Source organism: Artemia sp. Qi Xiang Cuo, chromosome 1 (genome assembly GCF_049724085.1).
Source record: "Artemia sp. Qi Xiang Cuo chromosome 1, ASM4972408v1, whole genome shotgun sequence".
NCBI lineage: Eukaryota > Metazoa > Arthropoda > Branchiopoda > Anostraca > Artemiidae > Artemia > Artemia sp. Qi Xiang Cuo.
Window position 1 is genome coordinate 74581670 of NC_142794.1, and position 13869 is coordinate 74595538.

Below are 13869 nucleotides of genomic sequence, written 5' to 3' on the forward strand. Positions count from 1 at the left end.
TGTTAAACGAAAGTCAAATAACTTATTTGGCGTTCTAGAATGTGATGGGACTCTTAGATTGCATTTCCTCTCATGCACAAAAAGTAATCTGACTGACAAAAGGCTAGAAATGGGAGTGAAAATAATAAAGATGATGCCAGTCTTACCTACGAATAAAAATTCTCATTGGAAAATGACCCTCAAGGTCCCACAAATAATTTTTTGCTGTTTACTTATGTTCATCAGTTTTGTTATTTCACACTTAATCTTTTTATAGGAATTTTTTTTATTATATTTGACATTAAATGACCCCTTTGAAAAAGGTTTGCAATGCGTCTTTCGCTCATCAATACAAGTGGAAAAAATTAGCCTCCAGTTTTTGATTTTTCAAGGAAACATTTTGGCTAAAGAGGCTCATTTGTGAATGCCTGGGGACACATTTGCAAATTCTGAAGCCGGCAACCACGTTCGTAATTGATTCAATAAAAAAATTGTAAAAGGAGAATATAGAAATTAACCTTTCATATTTTACAGCAAAGTAGGAAATTAGATTGTTATATTTCTATATGAATGAATACTTTGATGTATTTTTGGAACCGAATGTAAAGTAAAGTTTTTAGCTGTCAATTTCCACTTTAGGCCTATGACCTTACCATCTTGGAAAGTGGACTAGGCTAGCCTAGGAGTTGGGTTCTGTGAATAAAGGTGCTAAATTTTTACCAAATCATATTATTGACGTACGAATAAAGTGAATATACCATTCGATGCCTTTTTTATGCTCTTTCCAAATATAATACTCACTTTTGTTGGAAATGAATCTTACCCCCACCCCTATATTCCAATTCAGAGTATATATTTGCACATTAGGAGGGTCAAGGTAAAGTTTAAACTTACCTCCCATTTACATCAGAAATAAAATTTGCCCCTCCCCTCTAATGTGTAAATATATAGGCTAGGCTACCCTGAATTTGTATATAGGGGTGGAGATAAAATTCTTTTCCAGCAAAAATGATTATTATATTTGGAAAGAGCATAACAAAAGGCATTGAGTGGTATATTCACTTTATTTGTAAGTCAATAATATGATTTGGTAAAAATTTACCCTTTTGGCTATCTTGGAAAGGGGTTAGGCTAGGAAAAGAAAACTTCCAGGGATTTGTCTACAGGCTAAAGTATGGGTCAATATATACGAAATCATATTATTGAGTTAGGACTAAAGTGAATAGCCTACACCATTTGATGCCTTTTTTATGCTGATTACAAATATAATAGGGTAAGACACCCAGTAGTCAGCTACCTGCCTGTTCTCGGACAGAATGTAACTAACAGGGAACCTACCTCTAGGCTAATGTGCTTAGAAAGTTTTTATACAAAGACAAAGCTGGTTTCCCTGGTCACTATTAGATATCCATATGGATATCTAATAGTCATAAAATCCATATGGTCAATAAAATCCAATAATCAATAAATCCATATGGATATCTAATAGTGACCAGGGAAATCAGCTTTGTCTTTGTATAAAAACTTTCTAAGCACATTAGCCTAGAGATAGGTTCCCTGTTAGTTACATTCTGTCCGAGAATAGGCAGGTTGCCAACTACTGTGTGTCTTACCCTAAGCATTTCTATTGGAAATGAATTTCAGCCCCCCCCCCCCAATATAGGAGATACCTAACCTAACCCTGAATTGGCATATATAGGGGGGGCTGAAATTCATTTCGGATTGAAATTCTTATTATATTTGTAATCAGAATAAAAAAAGGCATCAAATGGTGTATTTACTGTAGTCCTAACTCAATAATATGATTTCATATATATTGACCAAAGTATGTCTGGCATAGGTATTTTCAAGTAGGCTACCTGCCTCTACTCCTTCTCTCTTTAGAGGGTCCTGACCTTTGATAACCTTTAAAAACCTGTGTGTTATATAAGTGAAACCTTGCAAAATAGCTCTTCTGCTTCAATGAAGTACAACAAAATTGTTTTCAGCTTCACAACTTTGCTCAATCCCAATTTATAAGATTTTAAGGTAAAGTTCTACCAAATCATATTATTGAGTTAGGACAAAAGTGAATACACCATTCGATGCCTTTTTTTATGCTGATTACGAATATAATAATCATTTCTATCAGAAATGAATTTCAACTCCCCCTCCCCCCTTTACATGCCAATTCAGGGTAAGGTTAGGTATATATAGGGGGGCTGAAATTCATTTCCAATAGAAATGCTTATTAGGCTATATTTGTTATCAGCATAAAAAAGGCATCAAATGGTGTATTCACTTTATTCCTAACTCAATAATATGATTTGGTAGAACTTTACTGATTTTAAAGATATACAAATATATTTCCCAAATTTTGAAAACAAAACATTGATATGGCTTAAAATTCCTCTCAAGTCACAGAAATTACATTTTCATAACTAAGGCCAGAGAAAATTAAACTGAAAATTAAGGTAAAATGTTTTGTCAAAATTTCAATAGGTATAAGTGTAGACCTGTCATGAAGGCATATTTTAGGTCTGTCTAGAGGGAGAGGGAGTGGTAGGTACTTGAAAATACCTTCCCAGGACATATTTTAGCCTGTAAACCCATCCCTGAAAGTTTCATTTTCCTAACCTAACCCCTTTCCAAGATAGCCAAAAGTAGCTAAAGCAGAATTTTACCTCAGTTCCTGTTATTTCCTTAAATTGTGTTGTCTACCAAATAAGGAAGTATCCTGTAAGTTTTGGTTAATGAAGACATTGAGCCAATGCATTGGCTACATCCCATTCTTGAAGCCATGGCTTGGATGACCAGTCTTTGTCCACAGCTCCCTTCAAGGCCTCCATACACGGGGGCTGAGACTGCTCCTTCACTTAGGGAGTTCCAGAGCCCTGCAACTTTTATGTGGGAAGAAGTTGTTCTGTAGTCTGGTGTTGGCTTGTTTGCAGTACAGCTTCATGGTGTGTCCTCTAGTTCTTGTTGACTAGTCAAGTTCAGGCATATTTTGTTGCAAGGACTGAGTGTACAGCATTCTATATGCCATGATGACATTTCCATGCATCTGTTGATAGGAGAGGGTAGAAATCTTTAACTTCCAGGTTCAAATATATAGGGCCATTCATTTACTCATCTTTGTGCTAATATCTTACATCTTTTGAACAAATAATGCTTAAAAGTGAAATCTTAGCTCTAACATCTTACATCTTCTAGTGTTATTTTGCAAATGTCTTTCATCATTCTGCTCTGATCAGTGGTCTAAGAACAATGATGATTATGTCATCAAAGTTCTCTCATTATTGTTCTATGTGGCAGAAAGATGGCATCCTTCACACTTTTGCTAACATCAGTGAGCTGTAAGATCTTAGAACAAAGATGAGTTAAAAGAACAAAATCTTGGCAGAAAGATGTGAAATATTAGATGTAAGATCTTAAGGGCTAGGCACACATAGCTGATTTTGGGAACTCATTTCAGCAAGGGTGTATTCTATGTTGAGTGATTCTAATTAATGATGCTAAGAGGCAGGCTTAGTGATGGTTCTTTGGTGATTAATCATCATTAATTACATTGTAGACAAGGAATGGACTAGGGCTTTAGAGCTTTAGGCATGTAATTAATTCTTTTTAATGACTATTGTAAATTTATCGTAATTAATGAGGATTAATCACTGAAAAACGTCACTAAGCCTCGCCTCTTAGCATCATTAAATATAATCACTTGATGTGGAATATACCCTTGCTGAAATCAGTTCCCAAAAATCAGCTATGTGTGCCTAGCCCTTTAGTGCAAAAGAACAGCCCTTATGTTAGTTCCATAGCTGACATAGCCTAGTGACAAAGTAAACATACTACTCAATTCCTTGTTGGATATTCTTTCTAAATAGGCATGCTCTTCTGTTATAATTCATCTGCAAATCCACCACTTCTCCTATCTTAAAACTAAAACTCTCATAACTATGCATATCTCAAAACTAAAATAAAATTACAAAATTCTTACTTTATAATATCCAAGGTTTTCTATTAATCAAATTATCATTTTATCTTTCATTATTAGGCTAAACACTTCTTAGGTAAATTTGTACATATTAATATAGGTTAATATGTAAATTAACAGAGCATTTAGATAGCTAAGAAACAAACTTACCTCTAGAATCAGAATATCATCCTGAATCCAAATATGCCATTTGTTTCTGTTGCAGATTCAATTTTAACCTACTGTTTGTAACCTTAACCAAATATATAACCCATAATATATATTTCCTATGCATTTATTGATTCTCAATTTTGTCACTGTTGATTCAATTATGGGTAAGCAGGTTTTAACAAGATTTATGCTAACATAGGTATAGCCTGTAAGCTGTATCTAAAATAAGAGAGATGGTGTCTAACTACTAATATAGAGTATTTGAAAACGGAAAATTCTATTGAATTTATGTTTATTTTTCAGAATCTTGTTTAAAAAAGTTGTAAAGTAGTGAAAAAAGTGATTATAAAGGTTTTCCCCTGCCAAATGTATTAACTAGGACTCTTCTGCATATTATGAAGTAAGACTTGTTTTTTTAACATGTATGCTTATGTACTGGATTGCTCCTAGACTTACACCAAGGGTTTTAAAGGGCTTAATATTGAATCTGCAACTAAAACAAATGTCATGTTTGGGTTCAGGATGAAATTCTAATTCTAAAGTTAGGTTTGTTAAATATAATCAGGGACCAACTAATGCCTAGGAAACCTAGACACATGCCATTGCCTACAGTAAAATAGAAAATTTGGCTATTATATTTCAATATAAATGAATACTTTAAAGTATTTTTAGAAATGAAAGTAAAGTAAGTATTTTGAGCAGTCAATCCAAGTTCTATGTGATTAAAAAAAATATATAAATCTTCATAGGCATGAATGGTAAGGAAATAACAATCTTTATCAATAACAAAAGCATAAGCTAAATATTGACAATATTAAATTAAAGAATCAGATTTTTATGGTGATTCTAAGTATAGAAAAAGAAGAAAAACAGCTGTCTAAAAAGATGATAATTTCAATAAAAATATGCTGTAAAATTTAGCATTCATACATACCAATGAGCCAATATCTGAAGACACTATCATAAGAAAAGTTTAATTTTGTATTTTCCTCCAGAAAAGATATGTGTTTTTGTATTTTATTAATATTTGTGTTGTTTATTTGTTTCTACCAAGAGTGATTGTATTGGTCTATTTGTTCACTTTGAAATCTTTAATTTGTTATAGTTATGAAGTACAAAGCTGTGAAATATACTAGTTTTTAGTATTCATTTGTTTCTACCAAGTATTACAAAGTATTATTTGTTATTTTTATCTATTTCAAACACGGCTACTGTTTAGCCTTAGATGGTTGGCTGAAAAGGACAATCTTTTGCAATCTGTCATCCTTCATCCTCACAACATGCCCTAACCACCCAAACCTTTCGTTCGTTATAGCCCTAGAAAGCAATATTGAACCACATTCTGTGTACAGCCTACAGTCAGTCAGCCAGGTACCCAGAACAATCCATAATCAATTTCTCTAGAAAACATCTAGCAAATATTCATCTGCTTTTTGGAGTGCTCATGCTTCAAAGCAATATTTGACCAATGTCATCGCTGTAGCTTCAATATTTTCATTACCCAACATCACCTTTTCATCTTCACTTATTCCTAGCCTTAGTGACTTAGTCTTTTTAACATTAATTTTCAAACCTATTCTGGCACCCTGAACCTGCAAAATTTCTAAATATTCATTCATTTTGCTCACACTTTCATCTAGGATGCTTAAATCATCAGCATAATCTAAGTCCAGGAGACTTCTTCCTCTTCATTTGATTCTGTGGTCTCCCATTGCCTTTCCTGTGCTTCTTTGTCAAAGTCCATCAAAATAATCTATATAGAGGAGGATAGAACACAACCCTGCTTAACTCCTGATTTAATACAAAACCAGCTGCTAACCTCATTTCCTACCCTAACTGCTGCAGTGTTATTCACATACATGCCACTAATCACTTTGGGTATTTGTCTGGTATGCTATACAAGGATAAAACCTTTGCTAAAGCTCTTCCATCAACAGAATCAAATGCTTATTCATAATCTGTAAAACTGAGGACCAAAGGTGTTTGACAACTCAGGCACTTCTCAATTATTAACCTAAGAGTGAAAATTTGGTCAACACATCCACCTTTTCTAAAACTGCACTGTTCTTCTCTTAATACTTTGTCTACAGCATCTCTCAGTCTAAAAGGATCATATTACTAAGTAATTTGCTACCTACAGAGGCCAGACTAATGCCTTGATAATTACCACACTCACTATAATAATTTTTCTTATAAAGTGGCTTAATTAATGTTTCCCTAAAATCATTAGGTGCTTCCCCTTTTTCAAAAATTATATTCATAATCTTCAGTAACTCATTTCTAACTTCAGGGCCACCATATTTAAGAAACTCATTTATTACACTATCAGCACCTAGAGCCTTATTATTTTGTAATTATTTTAGTATTGTTGCTAATTTTTCCTCACAAAACAAATCTTCCTTTACATCCAAGGTATCACAAACTTTATCATTTTCCTCTATATCTTTTCCTGCAACTCTGTCTTGATTTAACAAATTCTTAAAATGTTTTGCCCATCTCTCTTTACCTCTTTCCTTATCACTAATTGTGCCCCTGTTCCTATCTTTAACTGGGACTAGTCCTGATTGACTACTCCCTCTCAATCTGTTAACAGACTGGTACAATATTTTACTATTATGCCATCTAGCTGCATCTTCCAGATCTTAGGCAATTATATCCATGGCCTCCACTTAACAGCTCCATAGTTCATATTTTAATGCTTTTTCCACTTTTTTACATTCCTTTTGTTTTCATATGATCCATCACTCACATAATTCTTGTACACGTCCCTTCTTTCTATTAAACATAAAGCTTTTTCACCAATATTCTTAGCTGCAGTAGTAGCTTCCTTCCCTAAGACACCTTCAGTAACTTCACAAATTATTTTTCTAAAATTTTTCCAATCATCTTCCACATCGTCAAATTTTAAAGTCTCAAGTTTAGTATTCAACTGTTTGTGGAAAGTTTCTCTCAAACTCTCATCCTGGAGTCTACCAACATCATAACTTCCCAGGAGGTAGTTACCCTTCTGAAATTTCTGCTTTAAATTAACCTATACACTACTAGATGGCGATCTTTACTTTTAAAATCAAAAACAGCACTCCTATATACCTTAGTATCTTGTATCGATTCTGCCAGTCTTTGGTTTACTATAACATAATCAATAAGGTTTGCTGTCTTACCATCACATGGATACCATGTTAACTTATGAGCCATTTTATGACCAAAAACTGTATTGGTTATAACTTGATTATTATACCTTCAAAATTGCAAAAGTCTGTATCCATTACTGTTTACTTTTCCTACACCTAATTTACCTAGGCTAGGATATCATTTATCCTTATTTTTACCAGCCTGGGCATTAAAATCTCTTAGTAAAATTATCATATTTCTATCTGGAACCCTGTATATTTGCTCCTCTAACTGTGAGTAAAATTCATCTGAGTCAGTAGTATCTCCATCAGTTGGTTGCATAGGGGGCATGTACTACTATAACTCATACCCTGAAATTTTAGTTGTAAAATGAGCAATTAGTATTCTATTATTAATACCTTCCAAGCCTAAACAAGACTTATCAGCTCCCTTATTCATCATGAGCCCTACTCCCTGTCTACATACCCCATCCTTCCTGCCTGAGTAAACAAACTCTATATCACCTAATTTTGTGTTTCCTACCCCTGGGATATGAGTTTCTGAAACTCCCAATAAGTCCATTTCAAATCGGGTGAATTTGTCAGTCAAAATGTTGATATGAAACTCATTTTTTAATGTTGTAAATTCCAAGTTCAAATTTTCATGTTCTTTAAATCATTGAAATTATTTTGGCCTCAGGAAAAGCAATGATGCTGGATACCAGTGCAGGATGAGGATTAATATCTCTTCTCCAGTCTACACCAAAGTGCTTAAGCCAGCTTAGAACCAGAAAGCAAGAAGTCCCTGGGATCTCCAGTATGAATGGAGGCTTTGTGCTATCCTGGGCCCATCTTGGTCACAACATGGTTTTCAGCACTTGGTGATGCTCTTCTATCAACAAGAGTCAAAATCCTGCATAGAAAATCTCAAGCATATCACCTCCAACTCATTATATCTTTGTGCCTACAAATATTATGCTACTACTCTGAGGCAGCCCATAGTAGACAAATTAGCTAGGAAGAGGTTTTCAGCCCAAAAATGCCCATCAAAGCAGACAAAGCCCAGAAGAATTGTCTGTTAATCAGAATCCTGTGCCAATGCTGTGTTGTTTACTAGGCTATAAGTTCCTTGAGGGGCGCCACTCCTCACGTGGGAATAGAGTTGACTGCAAGGTCCCCAGTCTTGCAGGTACCCTGAAAGGGTTGAGGCAGCCCTTTGCAGAGGCTGTTGTCCATAGATCTTACACCCTGCTGCAGTTGTCTTCCTATAGAGGATCCTACTGCAATGGTGTTCTGCATCACCATGCAATTTAACTCATTACTGGGAGAAGATTTGTAACTCATGGGACTTGTGGACACACCAGTGGGCCCTATTGAGTGTGCATTTGAGGGGCCTTCTTCCTCCTCCAGCTGTATTTATGGCCCTGGGCATACATTAGGGGGTGGGGGTAAAGCAAGGTGAATAACTTTTAGGATTTATTCATGTTAGCATTTCAGGTTTTCAAAATGTCGTTTTCAGTGTTTATTTGTTCCTAACACCACCAGTGCTACCACTGGCAGGGCAAGTAGGGTGCAGTAACACATTGGAGTATTCCCAAGGTTTCTACAAGCTCTTCCACATTGATATTCCAACCAGTGGGGATATGGCAAGTGTACTACCGGTTGGGCAAGTAAGGGCCCCACTATTTTGCCTGAGGTGCCATGACTTGTATCACCAATAATGCCTCTATAAATATCTCTGTGGAGGGGAGTGGGCCCTTTAGTCAAAGAGTTTGTGGTAGCAAACTGTAAGTAAGGAGTGGCCCAGTTCAATAGTAACCAAAACTCTAAAAAACGTAATTTTGATACCAGTAGATACATCAAATGAATTGTATTTTTATTCTGATTTCAAATATATAAGTTTCATCAAGTTTGATTTTACCCAACAAAAGTTAAAAGCCTGGAAAAATTTGCCTGATTTTCGGAAAAAGGGGGAAATACCCCCTAAAAGGGATAGAATCTTAATGAAAATCAAACCATCAGATTCAGTATAACAGAAAACCTTATCATAGATGTTTCAAGCTCCTATCTGCAAAAATGTGGAAATTTTTATTTTTTGCCAGAAGGAAGATCACAGATCTGTGTTTATTTGTTTTTCTTCCAGGGGTGATCATATCAATCCAGTGGTCCTAGAATATTGCGAGATCGCTTATTCAAACGGAAATTAAAAGTTCTAATGCCCTTTTTAAAAGACCAAAAAAATTGGAGGGAAATTAGGCCCTCTCCATTCTCATTTTTTTCCCAAAGTCACCCAATCAAAATTTTGAGATAGCCATTTTGTTCAAAATAGTTGAAAATGTGCTAAATATGTCTTTGATGTTGACTTAATCCCCCCACAGTCCCTGTGAGAAGGTCTACATGTTATGAACTTTACCTATTGTTTACATATAGTATTGGTTACTTGGAAATATATAGACAATTTCAGGAGGGGTCGGAGGAGGGGTTACGTGGGAGGATCTTTCCATGGAGGATGTTTTCATTGGGGAAGGAATATTTCTATGAAGGGGGTGCCGGATTTTCCAGCATTATTTAAAAAATGATCAGAAATTAAATAAGAAGAAGCAAGTTTTTTCCACTGAAAGTAAGGAGCAACAATAAAACTTAAAACGAATGGAAATTATTACGTATATGAGGGGGTTCGCCCCCTGGTCAGTACCTCACTCTTTACACTAAAGTCCTTTTCAGTTCTTTCAAAAGAGCTATCTATTCTAATTAAACAGTCTTTGTGATTCAGGGGTAATTTTTAAAGAATTGGAACAAAATTTGACTTTTAGTGTAAAGAGCGAGGTATTGACTAGGGGGCAAACCCCTTCATATACGTAATAATTTCTGTTCATTTTAAGTTTTAATGTTGCTCCTTACTTTCAGTGGAAAAAAAATGTTTTTTTAATTTAATCAATTCTATGATTATGTTAATTCTAAATACTTTTTCCCTAACCATACCAGGGTTTGGGGAAAATAATACAGCTGTAGCAAATAAATCACTTGAATTTCCAATGTCATTTTCTATAAGCCAAGGTATGAACTCAAACTAACGATGTTGCCCCAGGGACAGCCTCATGTGAACACAGCCAATCCAATTTGCCAAAGCCAAAACTAAATTTGCCTTGTCCATACATTTAGAATCAATGGTCTTGGATTTAGCTTAACAGTGCATTGACTCATACAGAATAATAATGTAAAACCAACTTATTCTCTCTTGAAAAGTTGTTGCCTTGACAATGAGAATTTAGGCCATAAATGAAAATTATGCTGTAGGTAAATATAAGCAAAAAAGGAAAAGGGGCATTTATCTGATAAAAATAGTATTTAATAGCATTTCTTTTTGAGTGGGCCTAAGTGTAGGCTAATACCAAAATTAGCCTTTCAAAAACCAAAGCTAATGAAAAAGAGATTGATAACTCAAGATAAGGTAAAATATTTTTTGTCAAGATCCAAACAGGCATCATCTATTCTACCTTCCAAGCCCTAGAAATAAGAAAAGGGAAGAGGAAGTAGTTTTGCAATACCTTCCTGGATTACACTTTTGGCCCTGGATTGATTCCTGAAAGTTCCACTCACTTGAGAACTATTTTCAAAAATAGCAAGAAGCCCCTAAGTTAGAATGTTTCTGCAAATCAAAAGACCCCTATGCCTATACATTAAGGCTATTAAATAGGATTATCTGCTATATTGTGTGAAGGACTATGGAGATGAAACCTATATTGTTCTATATTGATCTATATTGTGTGAATGGTAATGGAGATGAAACCTCCTTCTGTTATTTGAGAAAGGATGGATGGTCAACAGAACTTAAAATTCTGTGCTAGGGAGGGAAGGGGCTTCTTTTCTCTTATTATCATAAATGTTTGTACACTACAAACCCCTATAGGGCTAAGAATTTGTTCAGAGTTAAGTGAGGATTTAAATTAATAGTTTGCAAAGATATAAAAAATGTGCATCTATAATATCTCTAGAAGGCTTTCAAACTTTCAGGGAATGCTAAGGAGATAGAAGAGGTAATTGGACCTCCAATTTTGACTTGTTGAGAGGGTGGTCTAAATAATTTTGTCTCCAATCTTCCTAAAGGTTTTGGTACTATAGGGCTAAAATCCTTCTGGGGGAGCAGCAACGTAAATCAAAAGACACTATATACACCTAGGCTATCAAAAAAGCATGTGTGCAATATCTCAGAAACTGCTTGGGCTGAGTTTATATATTTTTTTAGGGTATTGGATAGGCTAGAAGTAGATCTCAGGTTTTGACTTGTAGAGAAGGGGACAGGGCAAACATTTTTGCCTCCAATCTAAGTAAAAATTTTGGATGTATTTTCATTGAAGTAGTAATGTAGACTAAACTGAAAGACACTATACAGTCATGGGTTCTCAAAATAGCTCATCTACAGTGGCTGAGGAACAGCTTGGGAGATTGGGTTGAAACACGTGTTTTTACAAAATTTTAACTTGGAAAGAGCAACTACTCTGTCAATGGCTAATGAATTATAACATAAATGATACAATTCAAGCATAACCTGATTTTTGAATGGCTCTTTTGTTTTGATGTTTAGTCACTTATTTGCTTTTTCTCTTTTTTTTTCATTTCCAAAGGTAGCTAATTTTCTTAAGCATGTTTTATTGTGTAAGCACTGAAGACAGCTTTGCAAAGATCTGTGCTGAAACATCTGCTTTGTTTTTGTGGTTCACTGGGCCAAAATTGTCCTTATTTGCATTGTCTTTCTTTATTTCTTTTTTCCTTTTTTTTGCCCATCATGCTTAGCCCGTGTTTCAGAAAGTATTCTCTTAAGCAAAAATCAAGTTTCTCTTCTTAAAATTAAGAAAAGTATAGTTGACCTTCTTAAGCCCTTAAAGAAATTTGATTTCATACAGTTGGTTAAAAGGGTTTCAAATATTGTTTTTGTTTGAACTATTTGTGATGTTTTTTTGCTTAAAAATATTTGTGGTGGCAGTTTTCAATAAATGGTATATAAACAATCAAACTTTCAAATGATTTAATGGAACTGCTCATGACTATATTAAATAAAAGTACATCTAATAGAGTAATACCAAAAGAACATCTATTTGGCTTATAAGACAGAAGTAAGAGCTTGGCTGTCTCCTCAAATTTTTGGCTGAAGTAATGAAACTTACAGAAATAGACCTAAGGCCCAAATGAAGGTAAGGGAACTTCAACCTTGTACCTCCTATATTGAGAGATAGGATGAGATGGCTAGTACATGTGCTTTAGATGAAGGAAGACAAATTGCCAAAAAACAATCCTTGTTGGTCAACCATCTAGGACCAAATGAAAAGCAGGTTGTCACCGATTGGGCTGGGAGGATTTCGAAAGTAAAGATTTAGGGCACATAGAAACTTCTTGGGAGGGTGGAAAGAGGGAGGCTTTAAATAAATTGGGATGGAGGAGGAGCTTGTACAGCTGTTTTGGCCTCAGGCGGCTTGATACTGCAGTGAGCTGCTACTAGTAGTATTTGAGAAAGGTAAAGTAGACCTTTTTTAATTCCTAGAAGTTTGATTTACCTAGCACAACAATCTTCCAAGTTAATAAAAGCTCTTAGGTGGCAGTTTACCAAAAAATTAGCTTTTCCATGTGATCTGATGCAATAGTTTGTTTTTCAGCTGCTATTTGTGAGATATTGTTATAATCTATAAGTATTTTTTGGGCCCAGTGGAGAATCATTTATCTATCTGGAGCTAGATATCTAAAAAAAATTTAATGATTGAATGGGAGTTTCAAATGAAATAAATCTAATCCAGTTATGAATATGAAGTTTGTTTTTTCATTTAAGATATCATCAAGAAGGTCTGCAAAAGCTTTTACTCATTTCTTCTCGTGATGACATTTTAAAAAGGCTGTAAAGGTTTTCAAAGATTTAGAGTCAAAGTCATACATTTCTGAAAGTTGTAACATCTACCTTGGCCTTCTGTCAGTTATATGAATTAACTGGAAAAAACCTCACTTACCAAGGCATCTGAGACTTGTACATTGATTTCACTTCGTATTTTTGTAGACATCCTTGGGGATAGGCATCATATATTCTTTTTTTGTAAGAGGTTGTATTTACCTTTAACTGTCTAAGTTTGACTTCAGTGAAAAACAACAGGGATTATGATAAGACCTTTCTGAGAGATTTACTCTTCTAGAAAGGTGACAAGATTTTGAAGTAAATCCTTATCTGAGACATTTTTAAGCATTTGAAGCTAATTGACTGCCAAACTAATGAATCAGGAGTTTTTATTGACTCCTGCTTTTTACAATTAGCATTCTTTAAGTATGGATTCCCTAGACTGAATTCCTTAGCTATTGATCCCTTAGAGATTTTGTATTTTGACATTTATGTTGATTTTATGACTTTCGGTGTAGTTATTGACTGTTTTTTTTTCAATATCAGACACACTTAGTTTTTGTCTGCTCAACTCAAAAGTGCATGTGCTCTCTTATTGCTAGTTGATATTCATCTTTTACAAGTATTTTTTGTAGACTGACGAAGGCATTTACCTATCACATCAGCTATTCTCAAGAAATATCAAAGTGGTATGATTCCCCAATATTTATTTTATCTTTATACCACTTTGTATTTTCAGATTTGTTACAACCGAAGACTTCAAAGGTGCAAGGGTCTAT

General features: G+C 34.7%; 1 protein-coding gene across 3 annotated transcripts in view; it reads left to right on the plus strand.

Moving 5' to 3' along the window:
• The first annotated feature begins 451 nt into the window (after positions 1 to 451).
• Positions 452 to 13869, plus strand: part of LOC148956716 (uncharacterized) — a 34174-nt gene continuing 20756 nt past the window's right edge. Inside the window, exon 1 of one of the 3 annotated variants that reach the window (XM_089086992.1) lies at positions 452 to 517. Coding sequence is in view for 1 of the 3 variants with exons in the window: in XM_089086984.1 (XP_088943110.1) it covers positions 546 to 581 (36 nt within the window). In the remaining 2 variants the exon portion in view is untranslated. The other 2 variants (XM_089086999.1, XM_089086984.1) reach the window with 2 other exon arrangements.